The sequence below is a fragment of the Camelus bactrianus genome, chromosome 1 (assembly GCF_048773025.1).
Source record: "Camelus bactrianus isolate YW-2024 breed Bactrian camel chromosome 1, ASM4877302v1, whole genome shotgun sequence".
NCBI classification, from domain to species: Eukaryota; Metazoa; Chordata; class Mammalia; order Artiodactyla; family Camelidae; genus Camelus; species Camelus bactrianus.
Genome location: NC_133539.1, coordinates 57,197,664 through 57,220,138, shown reverse-complemented (window position 1 = coordinate 57,220,138; position 22,475 = coordinate 57,197,664). Strand labels below are relative to the sequence as shown.

Sequence of the window (22,475 nt, the reverse complement as noted above, 5' to 3'; positions counted from 1 at the left end):
AATAAAAGCAGTAACATAAGGATTAAATAGATATAATTAAAAGAAAAATTTACACAGGATACAACTAGGTTCTACTCAGCCTACATTCCTGAAAAATAAGAATAAACAACTAACGACTCAAGGGAGTAAACTGAAGAAATACCAGAATTCTAACTGAATTTCTAAAAGTCAAATTTCACTGCTTTTTAAAGAGATTACTAAATGTTTATAAATTTGTATGAAGTTAAAAATAACTTAAATAACAATGAATTATTTTTTGATACGCTATGAAAAAAGACCTACAATTCAATGTCAAAGATAGACCTAATGTTTTTGGTGTTTAAGAATTTACACATTACTAGATATATACATTATAGAAAAATCAGACAAATAAAAATTTAAAAAAATAAGCAAATCATTCACAATGTCACCACCCAACAATTTCTACTGTTAACATCTTTTTTCACATACCCTAAAGACTTATTCCTAAGAATCTTGATACTCACATTTTTAATACATTTTAATGGGTTCACACTTTATTTTGATTTTTTTATTTCCGACATGTATTACCATTTTTTTCTTTGCTAATGAATATTCATGTTTCAAAACTATGGTCCAGAAGAATGGTTTCATACGCTTCTGTACCTATAGTATATATTTCCCAATAATTTAGCTCTAGCTATAAGACAGAGTTTCTGTGTATTACCAATTTTTACTTGGCATTATTACTATATCACATATCTGCAAAATAACCTTCCTTTAAGTGTCTTTAAAATATTGCATTCGTACCTCTGATCTTAATTTTTGGGGAAGGCAAAAATATTTAAGATAATTATTTCTATTTTATTTTGGAATCTATTTTAACTTATGATTAAATTTCAGAAACAAAATTACATCTAATTTCTAAAGTTATAAATTTCACATTACAAGAATAATGAAAATAAGGCAGTAGATTACTGCAGTGAATTACCAGAGCCTGAAAAATACCACTCAAGTTTACCTGAAGTGGGAGACTTGCAGCGCTCAAGTTCCAGAGGAACTGGAGTGTCATTCAGCTCAGTTAAACCTAAAAATGAAATGATAAAAAATTAGAAATTTTCCTAACATTTCATAGATAATTCTTATTTCTTAATTCCTATAAGTTTAAAAAGATTTTTCCCCTGTGAAAACTTTTCTATGCTCATATTATAATTATTTTGAAAAATTTTAACAATAATACAGAAAAAAATAAGGAGCAATAACTGATATGCAAAGGGTAATTGAACATGATGGTAGAAAGATATAAAATCTCTTATTTTTTCATATGAAATAGCCATTTTAATAAATGATTTAATTTCACTGTAAATAAATCAAGAATAATATAAATTAGAAGGGCTTTTTTAAAAAGATCTAATCAGATCTTCCACTTTCAAGAGACACGGTTACTGGTTTTTTAAAAAACCTTTAAGGAGATGTTACAAATTAAAAACTTTATAGTTAGTTATAAAAATGCAGTATTGTGTAATAAATACTAAGTGATGTGTTCAATGGTATCAGTTGCTTCTTATAATAAGCACTGTTTTTCTCATTTCTAATATTTCTTATTTTCTATTGTCATTTCGCTGACAAATAAAAGGATAGGCACAATAGAATAAACATTTTGTAATTCCCACTACCTGTCAGTCTGCATTCCTATGGCATTCATAAAATAACCTTATGGTTTTCCTACCGTTGTTGGAAGGTTTCACATATTTTTTCTCTGTAAATAAATATTCAGTTTCTGCTTTAATGTAAATCCCCATACCCAGGAGTACTTAAGAGCTATTGTCAATTACCAAAACTGTCTTTATTTATATTCCTTTCCACCACCCCGTCCTCTATATAATTTGTACCAATAAACCTGTAGGTTCAAAAAAATCAGAATTTTGGAAAAGATCCATTGTGACAGCCTAGCCTAACCCTATGTTTTATAAATAAGAAATTGTCAGTTTGAAGAGTTTAAATTATTTAAGGTTTCAGAACTAAGTAGTGCCAAAGTTTAAATAGAATTCTTTATATATTTTGGTGAAGAGTTTTTTGTCAGAAGTAGGTTATTGTGAATATTTCCTTCCAGTATGTGAATTATCTTATCTTTATATTTTCTTAATGAAAATGACTTTTAATGAGCAGAAGATTAATTTACCTTAAGAACAATTTATCTGTTTTTTCTTTTATTGTGAATTTTTTTTTATTTCTGTATAAGTAATCATTGCCTACCCCATAGTGATAAAGATATCATTCTTGGTTTTCTTCAAGAAGCTTTTTTAATTTTTAGCTTTCATTTTCAGGACTATAATTCACCTCAAGTTAATTTTGATTATGGTATCAGGTAGGGATTATGGTCCATTTTTACCCTCTATGTATTAGTCCAGTTGTTCCATCATTGTTAAAAAGATTTCCCTTCATTGATTTTTATTAGAGCCTTAATAAAAAATAAATTGGCCATATATGTGTGGGTCTACTTCTGGATTATCTATTCTGTAATAATTGGTCTATTTGTGTTTTTCTGACTACCATACTATCTAAATAATGCAGGTTTATAGTACATCTTGAAATCAGGTAGTGAAATCCTCCAACTTTGTTTTTTTCCAAAAGTGTTTCAGTTATTCTAGATTCTTTGTTTTTCTATGTACATTTTAGAATCCGTTTGTCAATTTCTACAAAAAGATACAGTAGGTTATTGGACTGTGATAAATCTATAGATAGATTTGGTTGAATAAACATCTTAAAAATATTCACTCTTCCAACCCATAAACATGGTATTTTCCTCCATTTAAATAATGTTTAAACATTTTCTTTCTATAGATTTGAGTATAGAGGTCTTGTATATGACATTTTCCAAGTCTTTTATTTCCTTTCTGGCCTTCTGCCTAATTCTTGTACGATATTTGAAAGTGGAGTATTGCAATTTCCAGTGATTATTGTTTTGTCTATTTCTCCCTTTGATTCTGTCAGATTTTGCTTCATGTACTTTGTAGTTCTGTTGTTAGTTAGGTGCATGTTTATAATTATTATATCTTCTTGGTATATTGACCATTTAATCATGTTTTTTTTAACATTTTTATTGACATTTAATCATTTTAAATATCCCTCTTTAATTCTAGCAAAATTTTTTGCTTTAAAATCTATTTTGTCTGATGTTAGTAGAGCTATTTCAGCTTTCTTACGGTTGCTGTTTGCATGATCTTTTTTCCATCCTTGTACTTTCAACCTATTTGTATCTTTTTGTGTTACCTTCAGACAGCACAGAATTGGATCTTGATTTATTTAAAAATCCAGTCCAACAATCTGTGTTTGGATTGGAATGTTTAATCTATCCACATTTAATGTTATTATTGATATAGTTGGATTACATCTGTCATTTTACTTTAGGTTTTCTGTATGTCTCATGTTTCCTTATTCCTCGAATTCTTACATACTGCTTTGTTTATCATTAAGTAAATATTCCCTGGTTAACTCTAATTTCTTTAATACATTTTTTCACTATGTTTTTCGAGCTCTTCGTGGTTACTCTGAGACTTAACATGTACATTTTATCAGAATCTACTTCAAATGTGTACTAACTTAATTCCAGTGAGATACAGAAATGTTACTTTTTTATAGCTCCATTTTTTCTTTCCTTTTTATATATTCCTGGTATACATACTATATCCATATGTATTACAAAACCAATATTATATTGTTATAATTATTGCTTTATATAATTTTATGTTTTTTAATAAAAGCTGAAAGAAGAAAGGAGAACAAACATATTTATAAAGTTTGTATATTAACCTGATTTACTGTTTCTGGCTCTCTTCATTTGTTTTGGTAGATCCGTCTGGTGTCATATGCTTACTCAAATACAACTTTGCTCCTACTCAACTCCTTTGTTTTGTTACTGGAAAACATATTACATTTCTATATATTATAGACCTAACAATACAATTTCATACATATTGTTTCATAAATTACTTTTTAAATCAGTTAAGATAAGAAATATGCATTTACTCTATTATAATTACATAATAACCCTAACAGTGTTTTTTCCTCCCCCATCTATTCAGATCTTCTACCCATTTTTATTCTTTTTTTTTTTCTTTTTGGCTATTGAGTTGTATGAGTTCTTTATACATTTTGGATATTAACCCTTATCAGATAAAATATTTATAAATATTTTCTCCCATTCAGTAGATTGCTTTTTCATTTTATTGATGGTTTCCTTTGCTGTGCAGAAGTTTTTTAGTTTGATGTGGTTCCACCTGTTTATTTTTATTTTGCTGCTTTTACTTTGGTGTCAAAGCCAAAAAAATCATTGCCAATACCCATGTCATGGAGCTTACCACCTATGTTTTTTTGTAGGAGTTTGTGGTTTTGGGTTTTATATTCAAGTCTGTAGTCCATTTTGAGTTAATTTTTGTGTATGGTATGAGATAGTTCCATATGGTCCTTTTCATAACTTCCATCTCTTTGTTGATATTCTATACTTGATGAGACATTATCATCATAGTTTGCTTTATGTCTTTAAGCTTGGCATCTTTTAGTTCTTTAAACATATTTTTAATAGCCACTATTAGGTTTTTGTTAAATCCAACATCTGGGCCCTCTCATAGGCAATGTCTGTTACCTTGCTATTTCCTGTGAATGAGACACACTTTCCTGTTTCTTTGCATGTCTCATAATATTTTGTTAGCTGGACATTTTAGGTAATATAGCAATTCTGGATACTGATTACTGATTTCTCTCCCTCTTCTCTGGTTTTTATTGTTGTTATTTGCTTGTTTAATTGTTTAGTAACTTGGCGAGACTATTTTAGTTTAGTTTATTTTTCTTACGTTGTGAAGACTTTGATGATGCTTCTCAGAGGGTGCAGCCTTCAGTGTACATACAGTCACCTGGGATAGCCGTGATTTTAGCAGGGCTCTCTTTGACTGTCTCTTTCCCTGATCTCTCTGGCAAGTTGTCTGCCTCTGTTGATATCATTTCCAGCTATTAGATGTCACAGTCACAGCCAGGTGATTGCTCTGTTGTTTTAGACAATACCCTAGGACATACATTATTCAACATTAAATTTGGGCAGGGGTCACATTTGAAGCCAATCTTGAGGTCTGTTCAAATCCCAGGAGAAGTCTTCTTAGCAGTCTCTTTCCTAGGTTCTCCCTAGTGAACCAGCTCACCTATGGTCCAGCTGGTTACTCTTAATTAAGACGAGGTACCTGCCTCCTATTTGATTTCTATCAGATACGTCATTGGTTTTGAGGGCATTTTTAGGCTTGAACTTCCCAAATAAATAAAGCTAGTTCCTTTGGGAAGAGCTTCAGAGTTCACTGTTCTTACAGTGTCTCTTCCTCTGGGCAAATCTTCTGAGTCACTAGTTGGACGTGGGCAGGGGGTGGTTACCTCTGATCTCCTTAGCTTAACTTTTTCTTGGCATGAAACCTCTGACCTATGAGCAAGCTGGGGTGAGAACACTCAGGGCCTCATCGTTTTTTACTTGGAATAACTGGAGTAGAACTTCTGTCCTATTAGTAGGGAATTGGAAGGGGAAGGGAGCCTCTGACCTCTTGGCCACACTCCCCTGGAATTTGGACTTTCCATCTTGGGGTTGGAGGGGACAAGAAATGCTGGCAACCTGAAGGCAGGAAAAGTATAGTACAAGTTGTGGCTCAGGTCCACAGACTCTCACTTTTTACTAAGTTTTAGTGGATTTTATTGAATAAATGTTTCTTCATTTTCTGTGTCCTCTTAGGACAATTTCTAGAGAGTTTAAGCGATTGGTTTTTTTAAAAATAGTTTTTACCAGTTACTGCTTTCTCTCTGGAGATTGTCCATGGTGCTTCCTAGGTTGCTACCTGAAAGTCTATCCTGTACATGGTATTTTAAAAAATAAATACATTTCTCAAATGTTTGGTGCTATTATGTAGAAATAGAATTGGTTTTTGTATACTGACTTGTATTCATCATCGTTGTGAAGTTCATATATTGTTTTTGTAGCTTTTCTGTAGATTCCTTTGGGTTTCCTACATATATCATAATATCACTGGTGAATAAAGTTTTAATATTTTCTTTCTAATCTTTACTCAAGTTATTTTTTACCTTGCTTTTGTCCTTACTTCAGTCATCAAATACAGGGTTGGACAAAGATGAGAGTGGACATAATTCCCTTGTTACCAATTTTAGTGGAAAAACATTCAATATTTCAATATTATTTCATAATTAAGTATTTGTAGGTTTTTCATAGATGAGCTTTATTCAGTAGAGGACATGTTCTATTCCTGGTTTTCTAAGAATGTTTATATAAATGTCAAATTATGACAATTTTTTGCATGTACTGAGATGATTATATTTTCTCCTTTATTATGTTAATCAGGTGTTTTGCACTGATTTTTCAAATATAAAACTTATATTCCTGGAATAAATCCACCTTGGTTATGATATTTTATCTTTCTTATGTGTATCTGTCTTCCATTTGGTAATATTTATAATTTTTGTGTCTATGCTCATGAGTGAGACTGGCTTGCACCTTTCCTTAAGTTACTGTATTTATCAGATTTTGTTTTGCAACATTGTGCTGGACTCAAACCATTTGGGAAGAGTCCTCCCTTTTTTCTATCCCTGGAACTGTTTGCATAAGATTAGTGTTATTTCTTCCTTTAATGTTTGATAGAATAAATCAGTAAAGACATTTGAGGCCTGCATTTTCTTTGCTGTGGATATTTAATTTCGAATAGAAAATTTTTTTACAGATAGGAGTATATTTATATTTTCCAATGTTTGTCAGTTTTTGTAATTTTTTCTGTCAAAAAATCTTAATTTCATCTTTATTGTCAATTTATACTGAAATATAGCTGTTTATAATCTTACTTTATCTGTAGAATTCATAGTGATGCTCCATTTTTTATTCCTGGTATTGGTTATGTATGTTTTTTCTTCTTTCTTGATCAGTCTTACTAGGGTTTTATAGATCTTAGTAATTTTTTGAAAGAATTATCTTGTGATTTTATTGAGCTACTCTATTGTTTGACCACATTTTCACTGATTTCTGATCTTAATTTCCTTTCTATTTATTGCGGGTTATGCTTTTTTTTTTTTTAATAGTGTTTTAACAAAGAAGTTTAGATTATTGATTTTAGAGCTTTCTTTTTTCCCAATATAAGCATCTAATGTTCTAAATTTTCCTTTAGGCACTCCTTTAGCAACACTTCACAAATTTTGATATTTTGTGTTCATACTTTTACCAAGTTAAAAAATATTTGTAACATTCGCTGTGATTTCCTTGTGAAGCCATGAGCTATTCTTAAATTTCAAATATTTGGGGATTTTAAGATGTATTTTGGTTATTGATTTCTAATTTAATTTCTTTTATGATCAGGGAACATATTCTACTTGATTTCAGTCCTTTATAATTCATTATAACTCGTTTCATGATTCAGTCTATATTTGTGAATGTTCCATGTCTACTTGAAAAAAAATTCTTCATTTGTATGATGTAGGTGTCTATTTATGTCAAGTCAATTTGGTTAAGAGAGTTGCTTACATTTTTTGTAGGCTTACCAATTTTTGTCTATTTGTTCTTTCAGTTACTGAGAAGTGATGAGTCCGCAGCTATGATTATAGATTTATAGATTTGTCTATTTCATTCTTTAGCTTTGACAATTGTTGCTTTATACACCCCTTCATAACTAAACATCTTGAAAGAGTTTACTTGTGCTGAGTTAGCTTCTATCACAATACTTTTCCAAAACTACTTTTTAAAGGGTCATTAAAAACCTTCACAGCACAATACCCATGTCACTTTTCTGAGCTTACCCTACTTGTCCTATCTGTAGCATTTGATGTGGCTGACCACTTCTGGAAACACTCCCTTTTATTTTGGCTTCTGCAACAGTCTCCTCATTTCTTCTCTTCTCTCTGGCAAGTTCTCTCTGCCAGCTACTCCTCTTCCTCTGGAAATTAAATGTTGAAATTCCTATTGTCTCTATCCACAATCCCCCTCTTCCCATCATTTTCCCTTCCTGTGTCCCCATTTCACCCCTACATAACTTTTTTCTCATGCCATTATATACTAAATTACAGCCCTGATATTCAGATTTGTTTATGTCCACTTGACATCTTCACTTGGATAAATGACAGACACACCAAAATTTAATATGTAACTCCCTATTCCCTACTGTCCCAACCCTAGATTCTTCATCTTTGTAAATAATATCATGACATAGTGGCTCAAGCCCAAATCTGGAAATCATCTTGATTGCATTTTCTGGTCTCCCAAATTGAATTATAATTAGTAGCTCTGTTAAGTGTTAATGATTTGGGGACCTATCGTTTTTTCTCCAACAACATTGCTATCACCCTAGTCAAAGCTACCTTCATTTCTTGGCTGGAGTACAATACTGGTCTCCTAACTGTTATACTAGCCTTCACTCTGCTTTGGCCACACAATATTTTCTTCATTCAGCAGTGTGGATAACAATTTTAAGACATAAATCAAAGCATATCATTCTCTTGCTCAAAATAAAACTGAATTTCTTATAATTGCTTCAGAAGCTTGTATGATCTTGACCCTGCTCATCTAAACATCAAAATCAACCTACTTTCCCTCTTAATCACTATACCCCCAGCCTCCTTGGCATTCTTTCTATTTCTAGAAGATTGTTAAAGTCCTTTACCACCTTAGGACCTTATTAGAAACTGTTCACTTTGCCTGGAATACACTGCTCCCTGCTCTTCATGTGGCTATTTCTTTTAAAAAATAGCTCTTGGAAGTTTGACATATTTATAAAGTATTTAGGTAAATTTTGACATAAGTATACACCTGTGAAACCATCTCTAATAATCAAGATAAATGTATCCATCATGCCAGAATTTCTTTGTGTCCTTTTGTAACCCTTCTTCCCAACCCCAGGCAACCAAGGATCTGCTTTCTGTCACTCTGAAGCAGTTTTCATTTCATAGAATTTTGTATAAATGAAATAAGTGAAATCATACAGTATGTGCCCTTTTTTGTCTGGTTTCTTTTACTCAGTGTAATTATTTTGATATTTATCCATAGTGTAGCACATATCAATAGTGCACTCCATTTTAATTGCTGGGCAGTAAACCATTGAATGCATATAACAGATTCATTTAATCATTTACCTTTCTATAGAGACTTCAGTTGTTTGTTTTTGACTACTACAAATGTTTTGCATTTTTGGTTGCTATGAATGTCTTTGCATGGATATATGCTTTCATTTATCTAAGGTAAATAACTAGATGTAAAATGGTTAGATCATATTATAAGAGTAAGTTTAAAATTTTTAAGAACCGGCTAAAGGGGTTATACAGACACTCCCACTAGTAGGATGGGAGCGGTTCTACTTCCTCTACATTCTTTATGAGGGGGAGGTAATTAGGCTTCTTCATTGATTTTCACTTGGAGGAGGTACTGGGGATTGAACTCCTGACCTCTTGGGTGCTGAGCATGTGCTCTACCACTTGAACTGTACCCTTCCCCCTACTTCTACATTCTTGCCAATACTGGCTATCATCAGTCGTTTTAATTGTAGCCACTATAATAGATATATCATGATATCTCATTGTAGTTTTTTTTTTTTAACATTTATTGATTTATAATCATTTTACAATGTTGTATCAAATTCCAGTGTAGAACACAATTTTTCAGTTATACATGAATATATATATATTCATTGTCACATTTTTTTCTCCATGAGCTACCATAAGATCTTGTATATATTTCCCTGTGCTATACAGTATAATCTTGTTTATCTATTCTACAATCTCATTGTAGTTTTGAGTTTCTTAATAATGAATGTTGTTGTGTCTTTTCATATGCTTATTTTTATCACTGTATCTTCTTTGGCCCCTATTTTTACTGGGTTGTTTGTTTTCTTACTGAGTTTTGAGAAATTAAATGATATATTGAAATTCCATTTTCAGAAATAAAAAGTGTAAGGTTCAAAATAGACTGTGATAACACTTAGAGAGCAAAACTGATATAAAGAATATAAAAATGGATTTCAGAGAACAACTTATTCAATCTCAATTGTAAAATCAATTTTAAATTGTTTCATTTTTGAATATATTCTCATTGATGACTTAAATTGTAAAAAAAAAAAAAAAAGTGGTTTATTATTATAGAATAATAGAATTGGTTTCCAACACACCTGATACTGAGACACTTAGAGACACAGGATAATATAGTGGAAAGCATGTGAAGTCACTTTTGTATCAGATAGGCCTAATTTTGTTTCCTACTTAATCTATGTGACTTTGAGAAACTAATTTAATCTCTTTCAACTTCAATTTTCTCATCTATAGGGGAATCTACTAATAAATATCTATCTGGCTCAAAGAGTTATAATAACCATTAAATAATGTAACACTGAGTCAGATTGCTGAGCACAATCCCAGAATAGAAACAGACACTCACTGGAAGTGGGTTAAGTTTCCCCAAATAGGGACAATGCATATATGCTTTTCTGAAAGCTAGGAAACAATTAATAAAAAGGCCGTACAATCTTAACAAAATGAATCTGCAGAAATGTAACAAAGTTAATTGATCCAATAGTTAAACTTAAAGCTATATTTTCATAAAATTTATTTTTAAAAGCAAATTCCAGACTATACCTTCAAATCATTGAAGAGTCAGTCCCTTATTAAAATATACAATATTGGTTATCAAAAGAAGGCTTTAAAGAACTGATTTCAAATCCCAGGGCTTGTCTGAGCTCCCAGGTAGCTCACTAATGGGAGACATGGAGCATCTCTCTATGGCCTTTTAAGGACTTTATTTTACTTCTGTTTTGATGCTTCAATTCTTTGTTTAGAAGAGACTAATTTCTTTTGCAAAATATGAGTGAACCCAGTAACTACAGAAGTTATTTCTGCTCCCATTTGTCAAATTTGAGAAGTCTCCTGGCTGTTCATGTGAGCAAAAAGAATCTGCTGTCATGCATTAACCGACAACCATCATCATTGACTTGCTGAGCTTATACTTGGGCTCAGTGTAGATGACAATAAGAATTTCAGATATGGTCTTTAGGTTCCTAGAATGCATTTATAAAGGTAGTGCATATGCATAAAATATGTAAACATACAAATGAATCTAGGCTAAGTATCAACTAAATGGTTCAGACACCACTGTGTACAAGTCTGTACACTGTTGGCACTGTAGACAGTTAAATTAAGGAACTGGCACAAAGGGCTCTGATGGCAGCAAGAAAGGTTTACCATAGGGACTGAAATCTAAGGAGAGTAAATTATAAGAGTACTAAGATACATGTGGTTTAAGAGGAGTATGTTTATAGGAGTAGAAAATTCATTTGAAGATGTAGAAAAGAATTATATTTTAGAATACCTTGAATGAAGATTTAAAATCTTGGCTTTTTTATTCTGAAGGCAATATAAGATTATTGAAGTAATCAGAGGTTAATGAGCATGTCTCAGAACTTCTTTAACCTTTACATCATGGTTGATATTGTAGAATTCGTATTAACTAAGTGCCTGCTTCTGCTTCTTATCCTCAGAATCCAATTCCTCTTTTTACTATAAAAATGTTAAATATTTATTATAGAAATATCAAGTATATTAAAACTAGAAGAAATTTATAAAATCTACAATCTTATGTTCCAGAAACTTTTCCTATCTGTACAAGTGGATACACACACACACAAATGGGGGATTCCACCTTCAGAAGATTCAACTAGGATTCAGAAGTCTGAGTATGTGTGTTAAACAACTGGAGCCTACTTCTAGAAAAGGTTTAGACTGAAACCCTTTATGTGAAGAGCAAGATAGTAAATATTTAGGCCTCATGGGCCATGTGGTTTCATTGCAACTACTCAACTCTGCCATTGTAGTCTGGAAACAGCCATAGACAATATGTAGATGAATGAGTGTGGCTGTGTTCCAATAAAACTTTTATGGGAATTTTATTTATAGAAACTAAAATTTCATATAATTTCCAGGGGTCAAGAAACATTATCATAATATCTAATAAGTTTCTGTTTTAGTAATAGCAGAAGCCAACAAGGATATCAGCGTTCTATCATAAGGCACCAGGAGAAGAGGCAGTGGGAAGTGCTCTGCTGGAATAGAAAACTAGAGAATACTTAAGAGCAAAAGTAAGTCACTCTCTGGGCACTCCAAGAAAATTTTTAAGGATTTCAGAGGGATTGACTTCTTTTAGCTAATGGAACACAAAGTTATAGGTTTTTACAAGTGATGGGATTCCATTAAGTACCTACAAGCTGGTGAGGTGAAATCTGAAGAAATTCAGAATACAAACATGTGTGTGTACATATATTTTATACAATAGGTCATATTACCTGTATTGTTAAGCAGCCTTTTTAAACATTAACATATACACAACACTAGTATCACTACACCTCCAATCATGCTCTTCCCACTCTTTCTGAACCATTTGATACTATGATAAATGTTAATATTACTGGATATTTGTGACCTTAATTCCCAATTTTACAGTGTTCCTAAAATCACTAAAGAAATGTATATGTATATTCTATTTTAATAAAAAGCATCAGAAATTAGAAAGAGCTAGAATAATTTACAGAATGATTTTATAGAATGGCACAAGGTTTCCAAAATGAGAAAGCATTCAATTATTATTGATACTAGAATACCAGGTTTATTATTTACAAGGACACCATGGCTCTTCCTCCTCAGAACAAAAGACAATGACTCTTGGACTAACGGGGCATGGTTTGAAATAAACACTGAAACAATGAATATGATTAATGGGTATATGACAATAACTATTTGAAATATTTGTATAATTTTTATTAAAATTATCAGGTTGCATTTCCATAACAAAATAAAAAATTGCATGCAAGCTGAATGTGTTTTTAAAAACACATTACTGAGCACAGATGTGTGGATTTAACTCAAGCATTATGACTTAAAAAAGCTATTTGCCTAGCCTTTATAGAACTTACTCTGATAAGAAGTACGGATCCGTTTCGTTAAATCAGGATAAAAGTTAGACAGGCCACGCATGCAAAAGTTGTCTTTGGAACATGCCAGAGCACCAGCATCAGCAGCAGGCAGAAGAAAGAGAGAAAAATAGTCTAAAGTGAAAGGAAGTGATATCATACCAGAATCTAGAACAGCCAAGATGAAGAAATTGCAGCAAGTTTAGGTAATCAAATTAGAGAGGAAATATTAAAAAATAAATCAGTTAGAAAGTAAGAGGTGATAGATGAATGATGAGAATGCTATAATAATTTTATTCAATCATCAAATATCTTATAAAAATAGCATATCTTCTTATATGCTTTTTACATAGTAAACTTATTTGGCTTACAAATAATATTTATGCTACCTCATAAATATAAAAATGGTTGTCTTTAGTCTTTGATATTAAAAAGAAAGCTTAGGGATTTTTGTCTTTAATATTTTATTTGTATAACAAAGTACAAAATCATCAATTTTCCCTAATTTTAGTATATACAATGAGTAAACTCTGCTTATATTTAAAGTCATAAAAATCTGAACTCTAATCATAATTTTTGAGGCTCAATAAGTTTAAATTAAATAACAGTTGTATTACCTCTGTCACAACATATTTTGTCACCCTATGGTGTATATCTAGCAGATAACAGATGCTGTCATAGATCTACAGCTTTTCTGATCGAATTGGTGTTTTCAGCATGCAAACAGTGCCTACTATCCCCTGACATCTTCCTACTGAGAGTCGACAAACTTTCAAAGATCAATCTTCTCTTATTCTGCCTTTCTTTCAAAAGCCAGAAGTGGCAGAAGCAGAACCTGTATAATTTTTAACATTTCTAGCATTCTAAAATATTGCTAAAAGTTGAGATCCCTAACAAAAACCTAAGAAACTCCAGGTTCTGAAGGAGAAATGTCATGCTTTGGAAAAGGGTCTAAACTAGAAATCTGGAAAGGGTTGAGGTTTACAAAAGAAAGATTAACGAAGAGGGAGAATTTCAGTATTCTGAAACTTCCTTCATTATTACATTTTCAATTTGACACACTTGTTACTTAAGAAATAACACCTACCATAATGTAGTCTTTTTACTTTAGTGTTTGCATGGGCATATTTAGTAAAGGTGTTAATATTCAATTGATTATTTTTTAAAAAACAGAAAATTTAAAGAGCTGTCTAAAAATAACAATATTATAGATGCATTTCCATATGCAAACCTTTTAACTCAACTCATTTTTTTTACCAACTAGACTATATCAGTGGACAAAAAATATAAAAAATTTTGGCAATGTTTACAAAGCCAACTATTTGTATATACACACTGAAATTTCAGTAAAACTTTGGATGATTTGGGATATCATCTAATAATGTTATATATTTTTCTTTTATAATTGGTCCTGTCAGGAAAAATTATCTTTTATAGCAATTTAAAATGTTAATGAATAATGTTTACTGCATTTTGTAAAAATGCCTCTAAGAAAGTCACCATCTAATGAGGAAAGGTGACAGCTAAAAAAATGGAGATAATTTTAAAAAAGTAGTGAATGACCTTAAGTTATATTTTTAAAGTTATATTAGAAGAAAATTATCCTGTTTTACATAACCATTGCAAGAAGGTCTTTTAACCAAAGAGCCTGATTTTCTTAGCATTTTTATATTTAATAGCTTCTTATTTTGTTATTTCTTAGGAATTCAACTTAAACTTGAGATGTTTCCTAACAGCAAACTGAAGTTTAAACCACTTCTTTACCCTTTCAAAGATTCTTACTATGTTTCTGTCCAAACTTACTTACATGGTATTGTAAATTTGTTGACTTTACAACGCTATACATTTGAATGGCATCACAGAAGAAAGACAAGAAATCTAAAGGTAAGAAAACAGGAGAGCTAACCAAGCTCAAAACCGTCTTGTTTTATCTCCTACCTGCAATGAACTGCTTGTTTTTTCGAGGAGACCGTGGTTGTCGTTGGTATAGGTCACTTGATCTATATAGGTCAATGGTCCCCATGCTTAACAGAACTGTCTTCTGTATAAAATCCACCACAGCCAACCCATTGCAGTTCCCAAATGCAACTCTGAGAGAAAAAAAAAATGCAACTAAATGTATCATACCAGCCATTATTATTTTTAATCTTTGAGTTAAAAATATGATTTTGGAAAGTAATGCTTTAAGGCTGGGGAGGTAAGGGAGTGACTGGTGTAAAGTCAGGATATCGTGTCTTTACATAGGATAGGTTAACCTTGTATACTAGCCATGTCTGCTGCAAAAACCAGAAATGACCTGCAACCATATTTTCTCATAAATTTTATCATGTAAGTACTCATCATGTGAGCACTCAATCTGCTCTTTAACTTTTTTTTTTATGTTTTTACAGGAGAATTATATAAAATCTTTTTACTACAAGGCAGGAAATAGGTCAAGAAATGTCATACTTTAATAGCTACAGATGCTTAAGTAGATGCAATTAGATGCCTTTTTCAAATAAAATTATATTAACGCAAAAATTTACATCAAAATTAACTTCATATATCTAAGGTTTTGATACCATAATAGATATGCATATAGATAGAACTTTCATTTATAAAAATTAAAAATTTCTCAATCTTTGGTTCTTTATTTTGTCCCACTTATTAAAATACAAAGACCATTTATTTCTTAATTAAATCTCCTAAAAAATAAAAACCACTCTCCTGAGCAGGCATTTTGGTCACCTTAACCAGTGGCATACACTGAGCTAACTTTTTTCTCCATTTACAACATGCCCTCTAGCTGAACAATTGTAACTCTATGCTTTTTGCTTCCTAAACTAAATATATACTAGTTTCATGAAAGTTGTTTTGTTTATTTTATACAAGTTCCATGTTGTTTTTTATTACGGAACTTAGATTAAATCTGGTTCACAGATCATTTGCTCACTCTCAATCTAGTTCTTTCCACTCCACCACACTGCCTTCTTCACACAAAGTTAAAATAAAGTTTCGACCATACTAGGTGTTTTGCTATTTTACGTAAAATTTTACATCTTCCAGTAAGACAGACTCTGGAAACTGGAAAAAACATTGTCATAAAAGTCAGAAGATCCCATCTCATTATTTACAGGTTATATGACTGAGAAAAATTAATGAATCTTGCTAGACCTTAGTTTATTTACTTGATGATGGGAGTTATAATACTAGATTTTTCTAATTCACAGGGCTTTTATGAGCATCAAATCAGAAATGTTACTAAAGTACTTTGAAAATTTTCCACACAAAAGTAGAATTGATCTTAATATATCACATATTATGGAAACTTAATCTCTAAACTTTAAAATCATATCTGTAAGCAGAAGTAATTATGTTTTAAAAGAGTTCCAAAATGCAATACTGAGAAAAGAAAAAAAATAGGTAACTAGAATGTCTGACACCAACCAAAATAATTATTTTTGAATCAAAAATAAAAACACTGGAAAAAGTTATAGCTTAGGTTTGGGGAGCTCAGGCAGTGGCTGTTGAATAGTAAGGATACTGGATTTAATCTCCTACCTTAAACAACTAGAAAGCTAGACAAAATATATTAAACAACAGTATTAACATATTAGTCAACAAGCACCGCAAAATAAGATCTGAAAGGGATAACAATTAAGTAAACTTTAGTTATTCTAGTTTATACTAAGTATTCTAGCTTGGTGATTAGAGAGATTTCCCAGGCTTGAGCACAGGAAACTCAAGGAGCGATCAGTAGTCTCACTGAACTGAGGAGCCAGAGATCTGATGCTGCAAAAGCAGTTAGAATTTGAGGCAAAATACTAGAGAGAAGACAGCTGTACAGACAGAATATACCAGAGATTTATGGAATGGTCCTCTTGAGATTTTGTCTCAATCTGTGCATCCATGTGAGTAAAATATCTCAGGCTTGGGAACAAACCACCAAAAAGATAAAGCAGAACAGTTCCCAAAGCTCACGCAAGGCTAAGGCTATTTCATGTCACTACCAGCCAAACTGCTGAGATCTCCCACTACATGGGATAGCAGATAGAAGGGTGTTACTTCAGTAGTGGGAACAAATTAGCCATAAAGGCTTTTCTTAAAAACAATGATTAAGTAACATAACTGTCTTTGAGAAAAACATCTAATGAAAAGAATCCAACAAAATGCCACCATAAATGTAAAATTCACATTGTTCACTATATGAAAAGTAGTAGGACTATAAAGAGTCAGGAAAAAAGACCAACAACCAGTGGAAAAAAATTAAACAACAGAACTGTACCTAAAAATGAAACAGATGATAAAATTAGCAGAGAAGATATTAAAAATGCTTTGTAAACTACATTCCAGATATTCAAGAAGGTTGAGGAAAACATGAATGTGATAAAGTGAGAAATGGAAGATATAAAAACACTCAAATCAAATTTGTAGACATAATTTATCATTTCAGATATTTTTATCTGAATATTATACATTGTAGCAGAGAAGAATAGTGAACTTGAATAAATGACAATAGAAAATCTCCAAAATGGAACTTGACAGGAAAAAAAAAAAAAACCCCACTGACCCCTGGGAAAAATTGAGCAGTCTAGAATAAATGTAATCGGAGTTTTGGAAAGAAAGATCAGCAGAAAACATATTTCAAGAAATGCCCACCAAAATAGCAAAATGATAGCCAAACCTGATGATAATAATAAACCTAGAGATCCAAGCAGAATAAACATGAAGAAAAATACAAGCATCATAATCACATTGCTGAAAACTAGTCATAGAAAATATTAAAAGCAGCTGGAGAGAAAATATACATTTCCTACCCAGAGGCAAAAATAAGAATGATGAAATCTACTCATCAGAAACTACACAAACCTAAAGACGATGCTATGACATTTACAAAGCAACAAATGATAATAATGGGACAAATTAAAATTCTATACTCAGCACATATTTTTCAAATGGCAAAATACAGATTTTTACACATGAATAAAGGTGAGGGAATTCATCACTAGGAGGCCTGTAGTACAAGAAAAAGTAAAGGTAGTCCTTCAGGCAGAAGAAAAATGATTCCAGATAGAAATATTGATCTACACTAAGTAATGAAGAGCACCATAAATGGTAAATATGTGGGTTAATATTAAAGACTTACTTATTCAAAAAATAATTGGTCATTTAAAGTGAAAATAGCAATGTACTGTGGGGTTTATAACATTTATAGAAATAAAATACATGACAACAGTAGTACTAAAAACAGGAGAAGGAATAGAAGTATACTGTTAAACAGCATTGTACCATTTCACATACACTGTGAGAATTTGATAAGTTAAAGATATACGTGTGTGTGTATGTTTGTGTGTGTGTGTGTACACACACACACACATATATATGTATATAGCATGAAGCAAACTAAAATTTTCTAATTAAAATTTTAAAAATAAGACAATAGGAGATAAAATAGAATCATTAAAACATGCACATTTCAAAAAAGGTGAGAACAAATGAGACAAATAGAAAATAGGAAAATGTTTGCATTCAACCCAACAATAGGGATAATCACATTAATGTCAGTGATCTAAATATTCCAATTAAGCTGCAATTTAGACAAAAATAGTAAGGATATAGAAGTTTTGAACAACACTATCAACGTCCTTGACTACATTGAAATTTCATAAAAGAATCAAAATTATGAAATAGGCATGTTTAACAACACATGTGGAAAACATGTATACTGAAAATTATAATTGTTGAGGGAAATTAAGGAAGCCCTAAATATATCTTGATCAATGGTCAGAAGACACTTAATATTGTTAATTTTCCCCAAATTGACCTACAAAGTCAAAGCAATTCCAAACAAAATCCCAGCAGAATTTTTAAGAAATTGAAAACATAATTCTATAATATGTATGAAAAAGCAATGATCTAGAATAGCCCAAAGAGTTTTGAAAAATAAAGTTTGAGGATATACACTATATAATTTTAAGACCTACTCTAAAGCTACAGGAATCATGACAAGCTAATATTAAAGTAAAGATGAACATAAATATTAGTGGAACAGAAGAATAGCTACAAACAAACTCACATATAAATGACCAATTAATACTTGACAAAAGTGCTATGGTAATTCAGAGGAAAGATAATCTTTTCAGTAAATGATGGTAAAAACAATTAGATTCCCATAAGTAAAATATTGAACCTTAACTTTTACCCTCCATAAAACCAAATTAAAATGGTTCAGGAGAAAATCATAGTAATCCTGGGTTAGGCAACAGTTTTAACAGGACATGAAAAGCACAAACAATAAAATAAATTGGTAATGCATGATACCCAAATTAAACTGTTTTGCTCTACAAGAGATACCATTAACAAAATGAAAATGCAAGCCATGGACTGAGAGAAAACATTTGGAAAATACATATCTTACTCAAAATATTCATAGAACTCTCATAATAAGGCAACTTGACTAAAAAAATAGAAGATTTGACCAGACATTTTATCAAAGATGCACAAGTGTGAAATAAGCACTTAAAAGATGCTGAACATCATTAGTTACCAGGAATATGTGAATTAAAACCACATTTAGATACCACTGAATCCATCAGAGGAGATAAAATTGAAAAGATTGACAATATCAGTGTTGACAATGAAATTTTGCCATTTGCAGCAATATGGATGGACTTGGAGGGCATTATGATAAGTGAAGTAAGTCAGACAGAGAAAGACAAATACTGTATGATATCACTTATGTGTGAAATCTAAAAAATACAATAAAATAGTGGATTAAAAAAAAAAGCAGACTCACAGATAAAGAGAACAAACTGTGGTTACCAATGGGGAGAGGGAAGAAGGGAGGGGCAACATAGGGGTAGGGGGTTAATAAAAGGGTTATTATAGGATTATATGAAATCATGTGTATGAAACTTTTGAAAATTGTAAAGCACTATAGAATTTAAAGTATCTCTCATTCAAATAAAAATTTTCAAAAGGACACATGGAGTTTTATAGTATTGTTAAACTGATTTCAAGAAGACAATACAATTACATATTATAATCAGAAAAAAAGAGAAAATCTGAATAGCCTTATGTCTATTTTAAAAATTGAAATTGTAATTTAAAACCTTCCCACAAAGAAAACTCTAGGCCCACGTGGCTTTCCTGGTTAATTCAAACACATAGGAGAGAAATAATATCAATCTTATTCAAACTTTTCTAAAAACAGAAGAGGCAAGAACACTTTTCAGTTCATTTTATGGGGCCTAAAAAATCTTGATATAAAAACCTGACAAAGACATTACAGAAAAAGAAAATTAAAAATTAACATTCCTCATCAAAAAAAAAATCCAAGAAATCATTAGCAATACATTGCCATAGCAAATGGAGCAACATATTAAAATCCTAACACATTATGACCAACTGGGATTTATTCCAGCAATGCAACAATAGTATATTATTTGAAAATTAGTCAGTGTAATTCACCAAAGTGACAAAATAAGAGAGAAAACAATACAGTCATCTTAACTGATACAATGAAAGAATCTGACTGGATCCATAAGCCACTCATGATAAAATTCTTCAGCAAATTACGATTAAAAGGAGTCTTTGACAAATCTACAGCTAATTATATTCTTAATAGTGAAATATTGAATACTGTTCCCTGACATTGGGAGTAAAGCAAAGTGTGCATTCTAACCATGTCTACTCAAGGGTCCTAACCAGTGCAATAAAGAAAAATAAATAAAAGACAAACAGTGGAAAGCCTAAAGTAGAATTGATTTCTATTCATAGAGACAAAATTATCTATATAGAAAATCTTTAGGGAACCACATGCAAGTCCTAGTTCAATAAGTAAATTAACATGGCTATAGGATACAAGTTCAATGTAGAAAAACACTAATGTTTCTAAATACCAGCAGTGAACAATTAGAAAATGAATTTTAAAATAATACCAGAAGGAGCCAAGATGACAGAGTAGAGACTCATAGCTTGCCCTTTCCCACAAATACACCAAGGATTACATCTACAAACCCACTGAATCGCCCAGAACACCTACTGACCTCTGGCAGAGTGTCTTTCATTTCAAAATACAGGAAGCTTCTCACAAAATCCGGTCAGAAAAAAAAAAAAAAAAAAGAAAAAATCGGTGCAAGACTGGTCCTGCAGGGAATGAGCGGCATAGGAAGAAAGGCACCCTCCCACTGGGACTCCTGCTCTGTAGCCGGGAGGTCAGCGGGGACAGAAGCAGAGCTTCTGAGGCTCCAAGGAGAAAGTGGCAACTGCTTGGCAGACAGAACTAAGGGAAACTGACACCGACGGTCCCTGCGATCCCCGGCCCTAGATGCGAGGGACTAGTCCAGCAGGGACCAGCCAAGACTGGCTGCTGGAGATTGGTGAGAAGCGCAGGCAGAGAGCTGGAGCCCACTGCCCAGAGGCAGCCTTGGGACTGGAAAGCAGTGTGAGCTCTGGCCTGGGGTGTGTGCAGAATAGAACAGCCTGGGACCCCCATAAAACTCAAAATGGCTTAAAGACTTAAACATAAGACAAGACACTATAAACCTCTCAGAAGAAAATATAGGCAAAACATTATCTGACATAAATCTCAGAAATGTTTTCCTAGGGAAATCTACCCAAGCAATAGAAATAAAAGCAAAAATAAACAAATGGGATGTAATTAAACTTATAAACTTTTGCACAGCAAAGGATACCATAAGCAAAACAAAAAGACAACCTACAGAATGGGAGAAAATATCTGCAAAAGATGAGATGACAAGCGTTTGATTTCCAGAATATATAAACAGCTCATACAACTCAATAAGAAAAAAACAATCCAATCCAAAAATGGGAAGAAGACCTAAACAAGCAATTCTCCAACGAAGACATACGAATGGCCAATAGGCACATGAAAAAATGCTCAATATCACTAATTATCAGAGAAATGCAAATCAAAACTACAGTGAGGTATCATCACATCAATCAGAATGGCCATCATTCAAAAGTCCACAAAAGATAAATGCTGTGGAGAAAAGGGAACCCTCCTACACTGCTGGTGGGAATGTAGTTTGGTGTATCCGTTATGGAAAACAGTAGGGAGAGTCCTCAAAACACTAAAAATAGACTTATCATATGATCCAGCAATCCCACTCCTGGGCATATATCCAGAGGGAATCTTAATTCAAAAAGACGCATGCACCCCTATATTCATAGCAGTACAATTTACAATAGCCAAGACATGGAAACAACCTAAATGTCCATTAACAGATGACTGGATAAAGTTGTGGTATATTTATACAATGGAATACTACTCAGCCATAAAAAAACAATAAAATAATGCCATTTGCAGCAACATGGATGGACCTGGAGAATGTCATTCTAAGTGAAGTGAGCCAGAAAGAGAAAGAAAAATACCATATGATATCACTATATGCAGAATCTAAAAAAAGAGAAAAAAGAATATAAATACAAAACAGAAACAGACTCACAGACATAGAATACAAACTTGTAGTTGCCAAGGGGGAGCGGGGTGGGAAGGGACAGACTGGGATTTCAAAATTTGTAGATACTGACAGGCATAAGCAG

At 32.1% G+C, this 22,475-nt stretch overlaps 1 protein-coding gene across 3 annotated transcripts in view; it reads right to left on the bottom strand.

The window, feature by feature from the left end:
- STXBP5L (syntaxin binding protein 5L) overlaps nucleotides 1–22,475 on the bottom strand; it is a 290,135-nt gene that overhangs the window by 63,409 nt on the left and 204,251 nt on the right. For 2 of the 3 annotated variants that reach the window (XM_074364371.1, XM_045507179.2), the window contains exons 19-20: nucleotides 14,868–15,019; nucleotides 980–1,045 (exon numbers count right to left, since the gene is read on the bottom strand). In XM_074364371.1, coding sequence (XP_074220472.1) covers nucleotides 980–1,045; nucleotides 14,868–15,019 — 218 coding nt within the window. Of the gene's footprint in view, nucleotides 1–979; nucleotides 1,046–12,932; nucleotides 13,005–14,867; nucleotides 15,020–22,475 lie in introns of all 3 variants that reach the window. The other variant, XM_074364363.1, reaches the window with a different exon arrangement.